The sequence below is a fragment of the Salmo salar genome, chromosome 09, assembly GCF_965601325.2.
Source record: "Salmo salar chromosome 09, fSalSal1, whole genome shotgun sequence".
NCBI classification, from domain to species: domain Eukaryota; kingdom Metazoa; phylum Chordata; class Actinopteri; order Salmoniformes; family Salmonidae; genus Salmo; species Salmo salar.
The window spans coordinates 29,658,450-29,673,576 of NC_138299.1; the positions used below are offsets into that span (position 1 = coordinate 29,658,450).

The 15,127-nt window shown below is 42.0% G+C and overlaps 1 protein-coding gene across 1 annotated transcript; it reads right to left on the reverse strand.

The window, feature by feature from the left end:
* Positions 1-39: 39 nt before the first annotated feature.
* On the reverse strand, positions 40-8,765 carry spata7 (spermatogenesis associated 7). The gene is made up of 12 exons (XM_014211064.3): positions 8,559-8,765; positions 4,148-4,219; positions 3,918-4,007; positions 3,763-3,810; positions 3,525-3,661; positions 2,870-3,330; positions 2,578-2,626; positions 2,165-2,292; positions 2,013-2,063; positions 1,740-1,817; positions 1,258-1,315; positions 40-1,093 (listed from the first exon to the last, which is right to left on the reverse strand). Exons 1-12 carry the CDS (start codon positions 8,596-8,598, stop codon positions 503-505), a joined length of 1,803 nt encoding a protein of 600 aa, XP_014066539.3. The 5' UTR covers positions 8,599-8,765; the 3' UTR covers positions 40-502.
* Positions 8,766-15,127: the final 6,362 nt, after the last annotated feature.

Here is a 15,127-nt window from a genome sequence, read left to right on the forward strand (position 1 = left end):
TACTAGCACAGAGCGGAGACAAGTTCCCTTTTGTGCAGAGTTCATAATATAATACAAAATTTTATTGTAAACATGAAAAACACTGCCAGTCAATGAGGAGGGGGAGCACAGTGTCTTGATTGAAATTATATATGGGGAAAATAATTGAATCAATTAACTGCTTTTCTAGATTACTCACAGATGCTCCCTCTTATTTGAAATGAATAAGCTACAGTGAGCAAAAACACTGATAAATGTAAAGTAGAAAATGTATTTACGGTCTAGTTCCTTCTCATCATTGTGTAACAATAATCCAAATATATATTGGTCAATACTTTGTACTGGAAATACACATGGCAATGGTGCCCATAACAAGAATAGGCAAAAAGTATGAAATATACCTATCAGCTCCCATTTATAAAACACATTTGAGATGCAAAAACCTCTATCAAATTGTTGTTATCGAAAATAGTCTCCTTTGACTACAAAGCTCACTAAACTCATCCCTAAAATACTAATAAAATCAGAACTCATCATCACTGAAAGAGGCTACTGTGTTTATATTCTCAGTGACTACTGGCCCTGCGGAATTAGGTGCATTGGAAACATGAAATGACTCAGACAGATTTCTCTCGAGATCTTCCAGGTCTTTGGATAGTCCACCACAATTGTCTTCTAGATTTTGATTGTGGTCCTCCTCAAGGGTCAGAGGGGTATTTTCACCAAGTGAAGGAGGAAAGTAATTTTCCCTGTCATGATTGTGCTCATCCAGGCCCTCTGCACCTCCATCAGCATCAGGTGAACCAACAGGCAGACTGTCAGAGTCAGTCCTCTTAGGAGGAGGGCTACCATATAACGGTGTGGACACTGACAATGGAACAACATGCTCCAGCCCACCACTGTCCTGGTTAAACAATGCATAGGGAAAAAGGTCATTGTCCTCTTTGGTTTCTGATAGTGCTCCTCTGTCCAGAGACTCCAGACCCTGTAGATGACCATGAAGAAGGTCAAGCTCTGTGTCCTCACCATTCTTAGGCTCTGCACTAAAGGCAGGTGTGTTGGCTGGACTTTGCAAGTCATTGCGCAGAGTCTCCAGAAGGTGGCTCATTTTGTCCTTAAAAAAAGAACAAAAACAGTTCACGATGACCCTGACAGATCTCTAATTTTAAGTACAGAACATATCAGCTTGTTTGGTTCTCGCTTTGCCATTTTGAATGTAGCATTAGTGTAAAAAACATGCTGCCAGCGCAGATGCCCATGTCAAGTTGAGACACCCACCTCATCCAATAGATGTTTATTCTTGTCAACGTGACGTTCAAACACCCGCTCTAAGACCCTTTAGAAGGAGAATGAATTGGTATGAATACCTACTTGTGGTAACAAATTCATATTCAGTGATGCACAGGCTGCGTTTACACAGGCAGCCCAATTCTGATATTTTATTCCCACTAATTGGTCTTTTGACCAATCGCATGAGATCTTTTAACTTCAGCGCTTTTTCAGAACTGACCTGATTGGTCAACAGACCAATTAGTGAAAAAAAGATCAGAATTGGCTGCCTGTGTAAAAGCGGCCAGAGAGCAGTGCAGCAACGTTAACATGACCCCTATTACAGGTTTCATCAGGTGGGATTATTACGAATATCATTGAGGCCATCACTTGTGATTTATAGCCTAGCATAAATACCAGACACGGTGCTACACTGTAGCTACAAGGTCTCTCATGTCCTGAGAAAAACAGTTCATATAAAAGTGACGTACCTGTCAGAGTACAGGCCCCTGGACAAGATTTCATTTGTTACATCAGCAATGAATTCAAGGTACATAAATTCTTCCTCCCTGTAGAGAAAGGAATGGTAAGTCAGAATGGTAACTTTACAGGGAAACTACGTAAGTGAGACTGCTTGGAACTGCTAGGGTTCAATAGTAATCATGAAGTTATTATATCAGCCTATTTCACACTTTATCATCTTTTCCTATATTTATAGAAAAGTAGTGATTTAAAGGTGGCAAGGTTAAAAAAATGGTTCTTACTCTGCAGACACCCTCTTCATGATAGGAGATGTCATTCCTTCTGGTGAAACCCTGGAAGAAGCCAATCAAGACAAAATACATACTTTTTTTTGGACAAGAAGCACAGGTACAATACCACAGCACATACAGTCTGAAACCAGTATAAACATTACCTGAAGGAGGGATGGTAGTGATCGCTGCTTACGCTCTTGTTTCCCTTGCTTCGTTGTCCAAATGCTGACAGATTCAGTGTATGGGACTCATCGTCTGCATCCGACCACTCATGCTCTGTACCATGTCCCTATAATAACAGAGAGTGATCAATTAATTCAGTTTTAATCAGGCTCCATGTGTTTAATTAAGCTGTATAATATTTACAAGTATAATTTGCTCTAGATTTGTTCATTGTCTTTCATTTGTGGTAGGTGCTCTTGAAAGACTTCTCTTTTTACTTCCTCTATTCACACTACTCTCTCTCAATATAACAGCAAAAATAATCAACTAATTCTACCACACTTTTTCCCTGACTATATCCTATAATACTGCAATATGTTCTTCCAGGAATTAAGGGTTTAATCGAACTTGCCAGGGGTTGATCATCCCATTCAGCCGATGAGCATTCCTTGGTTCGTGTGCTGCAGGAAAAGAAACAGGATTCAGGATACTGTCTGGACTACCTGCTGTGTGCGAATGTTGAGCATGCTCATCTTATTAGATCCTGTTCAAAGGTGAAACAATTATATGAAAGGATGTTAATTAGCCAATGTTTCCATGGTATCACTCTCTCATCCTGTCTACATCATTCTCTTTCTCTTACGTCATTCACACAAACAGAAAAATAAGACACCTGTGCTGTCAAAAACAGGGAAACACGTTACCTTCCATGATAGGTCTCCTGCCGTGTCAGCCTGGGGATGATCCTCTCCTGGTCCTGGGCTGGTTTACCTCGAGGAGGTGTATAGTAGCGATACTGAGACAGATAGGACCTGCTGTCTGACTTCAGAGTCCTGGGAGTGAAGGGCTTGTCCTGGGTGAAGCGGTGGGCGTGTTTCTGAATCAGGTCCCCACTATAGGTCTTCTGGACAGGGTCCTGAAAGGCCTTGTAGCCACTCTGGGTACCTGTGGTGGCGCAGGAGCGGGCTGGCTGCTGCCTCTGGGAGTTTGGGCTCCTATAGCTGTACTCTGATGCACAATGGAAGAAGTGCGGGGGGCTCCCAGACCCGCCGACCATTTGGGACGGGTAAACTATTTGCTTGGCGTGAAAGGAGGTGTTGATTCTTGGAGTGGAAATCATTGAGCTTCCCAGGTAGAAATAGGCACTTTCTTGACCTGCTCCACTCTGAAAGGCAAGAGAGACCCATCATTAAAATCAATACAATAATCTTTACCATCTATTTCCATGTAATATTACACACTTATAATGACGGTGTGAGTGCCAGTGTACACTTCAAGAATGATTTAAAATGAGGTGAATAAGATAACTAAACTACATACAGAAATAGGGCAGCAATCATTGCAGTGCCTTCTTCTTACTTGGGTATTTTGTGATGGGCAGGAGGCTTTGGTGTTGGCTTTGCTGCTCCTCTGTGAGTGTGAACCAGCTGACTGAGGCCGCCTATCAGACCTGGACGCATCTTTCCTCAACTGCTCCCGCCGTAACTGGTCATTGTCTGTGAATGTACACACAGCAATGATCAACTAAATCAGATCATATAGCCTATGTGCAATTTATTTCGATTTGGTGATAGATTTCAGATGTTAAAAAACGTACATTTTACACTGCTTAGCATACTTTTGGGTACTGATGAATCAATGGCAGCTGAAAGACATTGGAAGAGAATATTTATGTCAATAACCAAAGTCAGCATATGATTGAAATTCTAGAGGACACACAAGTTATTTTACTTCACCGGTTGTATCCCTTACCTTTAGCTGAATACACCTTTTTATAATGGGACACCATATGGTCTTGAATAATGCACTGGGTTAGTCTGCTCGACGACCGAGGGCAGAACGCTGTAAACCCAAGACAAACATTTTTTATTGAGCGGAATGTGGAGATTGAAGCAAGTAAACACATATCACCCCTGTGTGGTGTGGAGCTGTATGTTGAGGTATACATTACGCTGTACACATTGCTATAGCCTAATACTTACGGATGCCTTTTAAACTCATCTGTCCTCTGGGTGGTCCAGTCAGACTGTGGCCTGGGACAGGCGATGCATTACCTAAAAGTGAAATAGTTTGTTAGCTAGTCAATGTTACTTAACATTGTTTAAAGGAGTGCTTAACAGTCAGTGAGAGGAGTAATGTAATATTCAACCTCTTCCTATCCCAGTCTGTTGTCCCCACCTGCTTCAAGAGGTCCACTATTGTTCCCGTACCCAAGCAAGCTAAGGTAAATTAACTAAATGACTATCGCCCAGTAGCACTCACCTGTCATCATGAGGCTAGTCAAGGTCCATATCACCTCCACCTTACACGAAACCCTAGACCCACTACAATTTGCAAACCGCCCCAACAGATCCACGGACAACGCAATCGCTGTGGCACTGCACACCTCCCTATCCCACCTGGACAAGCGGAATATCTATGTGACAATGCTGTAGCACCTTAGAGGCTGCTGCCCTATATACATAGACTTGAAATAACTGTTCACTTTAATAATGGAACACTGGTCACTTTAATAATGTTTACATATTTCACATTACTCATCTCATAAGTATATACTGTATTCAATTCTACTGTATCTTAGTCTGTGCCGCTCTGACATTGCTCGTCCAAATATTTATAGATTTTTAATTCCATTCTTTTACGTTGGATTTGTGTGTATTGTTGTGAAATTGTTAGATAGTACTTGTTAGATATTACTGCACTGTTGGAGCTAGAAACACAAAAAAAATTCTACACCCGCAATAACATCTGCTAAACACGTGTATGTGACCAATACAATTTGATTTGATAGACCACAGTTCAGCTTTCAACACCATAGTGCCCTCCAAGCTCATCACTAATCTCAGGGCCTTGAGTCTGAACTCCTCCCTGTGCAACTGGGTCCTAGACTTCCTGACAGGCCGACCCCAGGTGGTGAGGGTAGGCAATAACACCTCCGCCACGCTGATCCTCAACACAGGGGCTCCCCAGGGGTGTGTGCTCAGCCCCCTCCTGTACACCCATGACTGCGTGTCTTCATCAAGTTTGCTGACGACGCGACAGTGGTAGGTCTGATTACCGACAACGACGAGACAGGCTACAGGGACGAGGTTAGAACCCTGTTGTGTGGTGCCAGGGCTCTAACCTCCTCCCTGTAGCCATCCACAAAGCAAAGGAGCTGATTGTGGACTACAGGAGACAGAATTGGGAGCCCGCCCCACAATCCACATCGACGGGGTCGCAGTGGAGTGGGTCAAAAGCTTCAAGTTCCTTGGCGTGCAGACCACTGAGGCCCTGAAATGGTCCCACCACGCTGACACCATGTTAAAGAAGGCACAACAGCGCCTCTTCAACCGCAAGCGGCTGAAGAAATTCAGCATGGCCCCTAAAACACTCACAAACTTCTACAGATTCCCTATTGAGAGCATTATGATGGTATGAATGGCTCTCCAGAGGGTGGTGCGGTCAGCGCAACGTATCACCGGGGGCACGTTGCCTGCACTACAGGACATTTACAGCCCTCAGTGTCAAAGGAAAGCCAAGAAAATCATTAGGGGCCTCAGCCAACCAAGCCACTGTCTGTTCACTTTGCTCCCATCTGTGGCTCCCTACCTTTTTCGATTACTGTATCAACAACTGCATTTTTCCCTGCCTGGAGTACCCCCTCATGTGCATTTTACCAGTAAGCCTATGGTCTCATGAGTCTTCTCAATCAGACTGTTGAACAGTCATCACTAGCCAGCAGGTTTCTCCCCAAAGAATGTAAGAGGGGCTCTGCGCCACCTTGTGGACTGGTTGCACCACTATGTAAAAAAATAGATCATTGTTATCATATAAGGCAATTTTTTGCCCTAGATTGCAGGAAATGGCAGTTACAGGTGTTCAAAAACGCTTACAGTTACAGTCCCATTGTATATAACATTTTATTTTCCAAATGATATACTGTCATCTATACACATCACACACATATTTATATTCTGGATTCTAACACTGCTTTAGAATGTATCTACTTGGGTTGTTAATTGAACTTGTTCTGAAATGTCTTGATTTCTTGTTTATTTTATTATTTGTGTATTCACTAGACATTCTACAACACTGTTGGAGCTAGTAAGGTAAGCATATCAGGCAGTAGAAAGCTCTCTCATCCATGTATATGCAGATGATACAGTCTTATACTCAGCTGGCCCCTCCCCAGGTTTTGTGTTAAACGCTCTACAACAAAGCTTTCTTAGTGTCCAACAAGCTTTCTCTACCCTTAACCTTGTTCTGAACACCTTTGAAACAAAGGTCATGTGGTTTGGTAAGAAGAATGCCCCTCTCCCCACCGGTGTGATTACTACCTCTGAGGGTTTAGAGGTTGAGGTAGTAACCTCATACAAGTACTTGGGAGTACGGCTAGATGGTACACTGTCCTTCTCTCAGCACATATCAAAGCTGCAGGCTTAGAGCAAACCAAGTCTAGATTTAACCTATCGTAATCACTTCTCTTTTACCCCAACTCCCAAATGAACCCCGATTCAGATGACCATCCTACCCTTGCTAGATTACGGAGACGTAATTTAAAGATCAGCAGGTAAGGGTGCTCTCAAGGGGCTAGATATTCTTTACCATTCGGCCATCAGATTTGCCACCAATGCTCCTTATAGGACACATCACCGCACTGTATGATCCTCTGTAACCTGGTAATCTCTGTATACCCATCGCAAGACCCACTGGTTGATAAAACCCTCTTAGGCCTCCCTCCCCCCTATCTGAGATACCTACTGCAGCCCTCATCCTCCACATACAACACCCGTTCTGTCAGTCACATTCTGTTAAAGGTCCCCAAAGCACACACATCCCTGGGTCGCTCGTCTTTTCAGTTTGCAGCAGCTGCAAAAAACACTCAAACTGGACAGTTTTATCTCCATCTCTTCATTCAAAGACTTAATCATGGACACTCTTGCTGACAGTTGTGGCTGCTTCGTGTGATGTATTGTTGTCTCTACCTTCTTGCCCTTTGTGCTGTTGTCTGTGCCCAATAATGTTTGTACCATGTTTTGTCCTTCTGCCATGTTGTGTAGCTACCCTGTTGTTGTCATGTGGTGTTGCTACCATGCTGTGATGTTGTCTTAGGTCTCTCTTTTTGTAGTGTTGTGGTTTGTCTCTTGTCATGATGTGTGTTTTGTCTTATATTTTTAATCCCAGCCCCAGTCCCCGCAGGGTTAGGTAGGCCGTCATTGTACATAAGAATTTGTTCTTACCTGACTTGCCTAGTTAAATAAAGGTTCAATTAAAATATTTAAATGAATAATTTTCACTGCACCTGCTATAGAGCCCCATAGTGGAGGTGTGATAATACCCATAAAACCTAGCGGTCAAACAGGGAAATGGTTCAATTTTTCCAAAACAGGATTTTAGAAACCCCCCTGGCGTGACGTTTTGATAACCATATACATCTCTCTCGGACAAGGTGACTTCTATAAAATAAATAAGATCTAGCTAGTTTAGGGTAAGAGGGTGGAGGAGCCTCAATTAAGTGAATTATGGTATTCAGTGATTTGAAACTGTGAGGTTATTGGTCCGTTTGAAATAATAGTTTGTATGCTCTGATTGGTTGCAGCAATTACACCTCCTCCACCTCCGGTTTCCTATGGTGGTGCATTTCCTGCCAGAGGACAGAAAGGGAAACAAGGCAGAGCTGCAGGTTGATAAATGAATATAGCATGTAACCATTGTAGCTACCTGTTGTACTGAGAGTTTTGAGACTAAACATGTAAACAACTTTTTGTGGCAGTCCAAGCATGCCAGCATACAGCCATGCTTGTACATGTTATTAACTAGCTAGTTTATTCGTAATACATTTTAGTCATTTAGCAGACGCTCTTATCCAGAGCGACTTACAGTAGTGAATGCATACATTTCATAAAAAAAAAAATTGTTTTGTACTTTTGGTATCTCTAATAAAACTAGGCTATATTTTTGGGGTATCTCTGTTTGGCGTGTATCTAGCCTACCCAGTTCAGGTCTATATTGACCTAGATAAAAAATAATAATAATAATAATCGTGTCATAGTATAACTTAAGCATACTATGGCACTGAAGTTAAAATATTTAGCTAACAGTTAACGTTACTGATCATGCCCTATCTAACCTGGTTAGCTAGCTAGCGCATCCAATTTCATTTGTCTTGTTAAGTTAGCTATCGAGCTAACTAGCCAGCTTTACATAATAAATCCCCATGCAGCTAAAAGTAGCCAACACAATTTGATAGTTACAGTTTTGCCATACACTTGTGACATGACTAACGTTACTTGCCTTGTCTAACCGTAAACGTGTGACTTGTTGAAGTAAACATGATGAGCTAACACATTTCAGACAACCTGTGCTAACATGTGGTAAACTAACGTTAGCTAGCAAACCGTATCTACCAACCTCTTTTTGGATCCATATAGTCGGTGTATCCCATGCTCATACCAAGTTCTTCAGATAGATCAATGGTGTATAGGTTGATTTACCAAGTGCTAGGTTATGGATTTACATATTTTAAACCCTCACATTTCTGGAGTCGAGCTAACAAATCCCTGAACTGCCGCTGACTCCGCAAGATTAGGGTAGGAAGCTTATTTGTCTCCATGCCGGTTGCTATGACTGCGTCATTACGCTATACATAGAATATGCGTAAAGTTTTTCACATGCAAAAACTCTAAAGCATGCGCACTATACATTTCTCAGGAACATACATTTTTTTATGTTTAGCTGTCTTGATGTGTAGTTGTCTCTTGAAAGCAGGCATGATTGATGTTTGAAATGTGCAACATTGACCTGTTTTTAATTGTGGCTTGTTTGATCAGTAGCCGCCTATGGAGGGATGGGACCTGTCCATGGTTCTGAAACACACACACGTGCGCGCCTCTCTCTCTCTCTCTCTCTCTCTCTCTCTCTCTCTGCATCTCTTTATCAATAACATCTGCATCTCTTTATCATAAACACTACACTAGGCTACCACATTGGGCCACATCAAACATCTTGTTGGAAATGTGCACACACATAAGGCATATTTCAATATTTAATGTAAACCTATTTTTCATCCTGAAGACGTAATATGACTAATTCATGCTCAGTCTTGAGGAGGCCAATTTCATTCATAATTAAACGGATAGTAGATGGAATTCTCAGTGGTGGTCCCTCACTTGCAAGTCAAGAATTTAATTTACAGAACCAAACTACTGATAGTACAATACCAATCTGAGACTTTGTGTTGGACAGAGCTTCTCTATAACAGAACTAACAATACTTAGTGATTAGTGAGTTTATATAGCATTATAATTAAGTGACCCTGCTAATCTTATACTCTTCTCTTCCCTTTTGTGAAGTCATGGTGGTGTAAAACGCTGTCTCAGGTGCCGCTCCAGAATCTCCCATAAGTGTTCAATTGGGTTGAGATCTGGTGACTGAGACGGACATGGCATATAGTTTACATCGTTTTCATGTTTGTCAAATCCTTCAGTGACCACTCGTGCCCTGTGGATGGGGGCATTGTTATCCTATGAAAGCATTGCTATGGTAGCCAAAATAATGGCCTGCCCAGAATTTGTATACATGACGCTGTATACTTTGTATCCCTCATTTACTCAAGTGTTTCCTTTATTATGTCAGTTACCTTTATCTCTCTTCGGGAGGAGAGCCAATCCAGACTCATCATTGAGGGAGCTGCAGGTAGCCTAGTGGTTAGAGCATTGGGCCAGTAACTGAAAGGTTGCTAGATCGAATCCCCGAGCTGACAAGGTAAAAATCTGTCATTCTGCCCCTGAACAAAGCAGTTGACCCACTGTTCCTAGGCCGTCATTGTAAATAAGAATTTGTTCTTAACTGACTTGCCTAGTAAAATAAATAAATTGAATTGCTAGTGACCATGGCATTTGGCCGGAGCAATGTGGATGGGTAGTCAGGCTAGTGTTTAAATGTACAACCCTTAATTTGCATTAATGTCAATGACCATTGAACATCTGAGTATACTGTGTAGTCTACCTTTAAGTCTTGGGAAGTTTAAGGTTATTGGAAGAGGCCTAGTATAGATACTTGTGTAAAACATACATATATGTCCGGAACTTTAACGACTACGCTTTGTGCTGGATGTGTCAATGCTTAGTTCATAATCTATGAACAGAATTACTGTCTTACCTCAGTAAGCCACAAAATCCCTAGTTTCAAATCAACTGTTTTTCTCAAAGCTATGCTGTGCCATTTTCCCTACATATTCCCCCACATGGGCCAGCCAACTAGCAATTTGAGTTCAACCAATGAGCTTCAGCCCATCACCATTTGAGTGACAGCTTGCAAAAGGTAAATCATGCACACACATCAGAGCTAGAGAGAGAGCAATTACGTGGGGCACATATCTGCACATATGCGACGTAGTAAGCAATTTTCGTGGACCACTTTTGGCTCGTGAGCACTGCTTTCAGGGTTACTGGCTAAAAAGTATGCAAAAGTACTAGAGAGTCTCTTTACATTTTTAAGTACATGAACCATAGGGTCAAGTGTCATGTGAGCCAAACTTGAAATCATGAGAACTTTGTGTACAAAAATCCTGGGGCATGATACATCTATATATATTTGTTTTTCTTCTTTTTTCTTTTTTTTTTTACACACAATCCACCTGCAATGAAGCTGCTCAATATTTACATTACATTTGCCTCATTTAGCAGACGCTCCCATCTAGAGCGACCCACCGGAGCAATCAGGGTCAAGTACCCCACCCAAGGGCATCTCAACAGATCCCTCGCCCAGTCGACTCGGGGACCCGAATCAGCGACCTCTCGACCGCCGGCCTAACACTCCCAACCGCCAGGCCACCCACCGCCCCCAACCATCCAAGACCCCGCCCCACAGTCCGCCCCCGAAAACCTTCCCCTCCATTTCCCATCACCAAACCGACCCCATCTCCAATGCCTCCGAGCCACTATCCCCATCCAACCCAAACATACAACTACCCACCCGATGTACCAACGACCAATAAAAATAGAAACAAATACAAGAACAAAGGAAAACAACAATATGAAACAAAAGACATCTAGGACAATAAAAGTTAAAATAGCAAGGCAGACTGTGTGTTTGTGTGCATGTGTGGCACTATTAACGTGTCATTTTTTTGTTTTGTTTATTTTTTAAACATAATTTTACCCCTCACTCAGCAACTTCACTCCCATTCATCTCCAGTTCCACATTCCAACCCTCGGTTTCCCTCTTCCCATCCCACCTATCTCTGCTGGCCACCCTCTTATTACCAAATATCTTTCAAATATGCTGTGATGTTTAACATACCATTTTAATCTATCAAATCAAATAGAATCCACCGATAGCAAGTTGAAGATCAATAGTTTTGCTAGGACTATTACTATATTGGAATGACATTGACCTCATCCTGTCAGTAGATGATGCCTGGCTATTCTTTAAAAGTGCCTTCCTCACTATCTTAAATAAGCAATATCTTAAAATCTGCTGCGGTCATCCCCCACTTCAAAGGGGGTGACACTCTAGACCCAAACTGCTACAGACCTATATCTCTCCTACCCTGTCTTTCTAAGGTCTTCGAAAGCCAAGTTAACAAACATATTACCGACCATTTCGAATCCCACCGTACCTTCTCCGCTATGCAATCTGGTTTCAGAGCTGGTCATGGGTGCACCTCAGCCACGCTCAAGGTCTTAAACGACATCATAACTGCCATCGATAAGAGACATTACTGTGCAGCCGTATTCATCGACCTGGCCAAGGCTTTTGACTCTGTCAATCACCACATTCTTATTGGCTGACTCGACAGCCTTGGTTTCTCAAATGATTGCCTCGCCTGGTTTACCAACTACTTCTCTGATAGAGTTCAGTGTGTCAAATCGGAGGGCCTGTTGTTCGGACCTCTGGCAGTCTATGGGTGTGCCACAGGGTTAAATTCTCGGGCCGACTCTCTTCTCTGTATACATCAATGATGTTGCTCTTGCTGCTGGTGATTCTCTGATCCACCTCTATGCAGACGACACCATTCTGTATACTTCTGGCTCCTCTTTGGACACTGTGTTGACTAACCTCCAGACGAGCTTCAATGTCATACAACTCTCCTTCCGTGGCCTCCAACTGCTCTTAAACGCAAGTAAAACTAAATGCATGCTATTCAATCGATCACTGCCTGCACCTGCTCGCCTGTCCAGCATCACTACTCTGGATGGCTCTGACTTAGAATACGTGGACAACTACAAATACCTTGGTGTCTGGTTAGACTGTAAACTCTCCTTCCAGACTCACATTAAGCATCTCCAATCCAAAATTAAATCTAGAATCGGCTTCCTATATCGCAACAAAGCATCCTTCACTCATGCTGCCAAACATACCCTCGTAAAACTGACCATCCTACCGATCCTCGACTTTGGTGAAATAGCCTCCAACACTCTACTCAACAAACTGGATGCAGTCTATCACAGTGCCATCCGTTTTGTCACCAAAGCCCCATACACTACCCACCATTGCGACCTGTAAGCTCACGTTGGTTGGCCCTCGCTTCATACTCATCGCCAAACCCACTGGCTACTGGTTATCTACAAGTCTCTGCTAGGTAAAGCCCCGCCTTATCTCAGCTCACTGGTCACCATAGCAGCACCCACTCGTAGCACGCGCTCCAGCAGGTATATCTCACTGGTCACCCCCAAAGCCAATTCCTCCTTTGGTCGTCTTTCCATCCAGTTCTCTGCTGCCAATGACTGGAACGAACTGCAAAAATCTCTGAAGCTGGAGACTCATATCTCCCTCACTAGCTTTAAGCACCAGTTGTCAGAGTAGCTCACAGATCACTGCACCTGTACATAGCCCATCTGTAAACAGCCCATCTATCTACCTACCTCATCCCCATACTTTATTTATTTATTTATCTTGCTCCTTTGCACCCCAGTATCTCTACTTGCACATTCATCTTCTGCACATCTACCATTCCAGTGTTTAATTGCTATATTGTAATTACTTCGCCACCATGGCCTATTTATTGCCTTAACTTGCCTCATTTGCACTCACTATATATAGACTTTTTGTTTTATTTTGTTCTACTGTATTATTGACTGTATGTTTTGTTTATTCCATGTGTAACTCTGTGTTGTTGTATGTGTCGAATTGCTATGCTTGGCCAGGTCGCAGTTGCAAATGAGAACTTGTTCTCAACTAGCCTACCTGGTTAAATAAAGGTGATTGACTGACCAGGTCTCTCCAAATCTCCCAACAATGCTATTTCTAGGGTCAATTTTAGATTAATTTCCTGCTTTTTCAGCCATTCCTGAACCTGAGACCAGAAGCAGGCTACCTGAGGGTAATACCGTAAAAAAAAATTTCTATTGATTCTGTATCTCGCAACAAAATCAACAGAGCTGCGATGGTTGTGTGCCCCAAATATTCAACATTTTGATGGTGGCTAGAATTCTGTACAATAATTTTTGCTGAAAAGCTCATCCTATGCCATGGAATGGGTACATCAAAAATCTCTTCCCAGCTATTTTGCAATTTGTATGTCACAACTGTCAACATCCTGGTCCTCAAATTAAACTGGTATACTTTCTTATTAAATAGCCATGAAGTATTAATTTATGTATACGGGTAAGAGTCTAGGTACAGTTTCAGATATTATACGTTTCTAATTTTGTCCTGAAGCAAGGATATGCATATTCTTGATACCATTTGAAAGGAAACACTTTGACATTTGTGGAAATGTGGAATTAATGTAGGATAATATAACACATTAGATCTGGTAAAAGATAATACAAAGAAAAACACATATTTTTTGGACCATCATCTTTGAAATGCAAGAGAAAGGCCATAATGTATTATTCCAGACCAGGCACAATTTAGATTTTGACCACTAGATGGCAGCAGTGTGTGTGCAAAGTTTTAGACTGATCCAATGAACCATTGCACATCTGTTCAAAATGTTGTATCAAGATGTGCCTAATGTGCATAATTGCTTTATTAATACATTTTCAAGTTCATAATTGTGCACTCTCCTCAAACAATAGCATGGTATTCTTTCACTGTAATAGCTACTGTAAATTGGACAGTGCAGTTAGATTAACAAGAATTTAAGCTTTCTGCCCATATCAGACTTGTCTATGTCCTGGGAAATGTTTTGTTACTTACAACCTCATGCTAATCACATTAGCCTACGTTAGCTCAAACGACCCGAAGGGGGGGGACACCGATCCCGTAGAGGTTAACCAGGTTTGTCTGATGGTGATTACAGCCATCCATTGTACAATAAGGCTAAAATATTTGTATCTGGAATTTGTCTTTCAGCATCAGTAGAACACGCCTGACTCTCCTCCACCAGTCATACAAGAAGAACGGTCTAATAATGCCTCCCATCAAAAAGAGAGCTGGCCAAAGAAAGCACCTGAAGCATGAGGACTTGCAGCGAGTTGTGAACTTCATCAACATCTACGGAGAGGATAATGCAATAGTATTACCAGGATGCCACCCAGGACACAAACACTTTGGTGGAAAGCTGCTGCCATCTCATGTGACAAAAGCAGCGGTGTGGCATCTTTTCAAGGAATCAACGACAAAACTTGGTATGTAAAACATAAACAACATGTTTTGATTATTTAATTTACCTCCAACATGATTGGCACTACTTTTATTGATCTCACATTGTGTATTTTCCAGAGGTACGTTTGTTGTTGTTTTTTTACCTTTATTTATACAGGTTTTTCTCATTGAGATAAAATCTCTTTTTCAAGAGAGACCTGGTCCAACAGCAGCAGGAACAAAGTTTCAGACAAAACAACTTACATACACTTAAACAACATTGACCAAACCTGTAGACACACATATAGTACAACAATTACATATTAAGTAAAGAAACACAAAAGTCATAACTAAAAAACAGCTGCCTGAAAGACAATTACACTCTTCTATGATATTTACATCGACCAAGTGCTTAAAGGTCACCAACATGACTAGATCATCAAATG

Coding starts and splice junctions, on each gene's coding strand:
- spata7 (XM_014211064.3), bottom strand. CDS start 8,598: ATGAGCATGGGATACACCGACTATATGGATCCAAAAAGAG. Junction 4,220..8,558: donor CTATATGGATCCAAAAAGAG/GTTGGTAGATAC, acceptor TTTCACTTTTAG/GTAATGCATCGCCTGTCCCA. Junction 1,094..1,257: donor ATAAACATCTATTGGATGAG/GTGGGTGTCTCA, acceptor TCTTTTTTTAAG/GACAAAATGAGCCACCTTCT.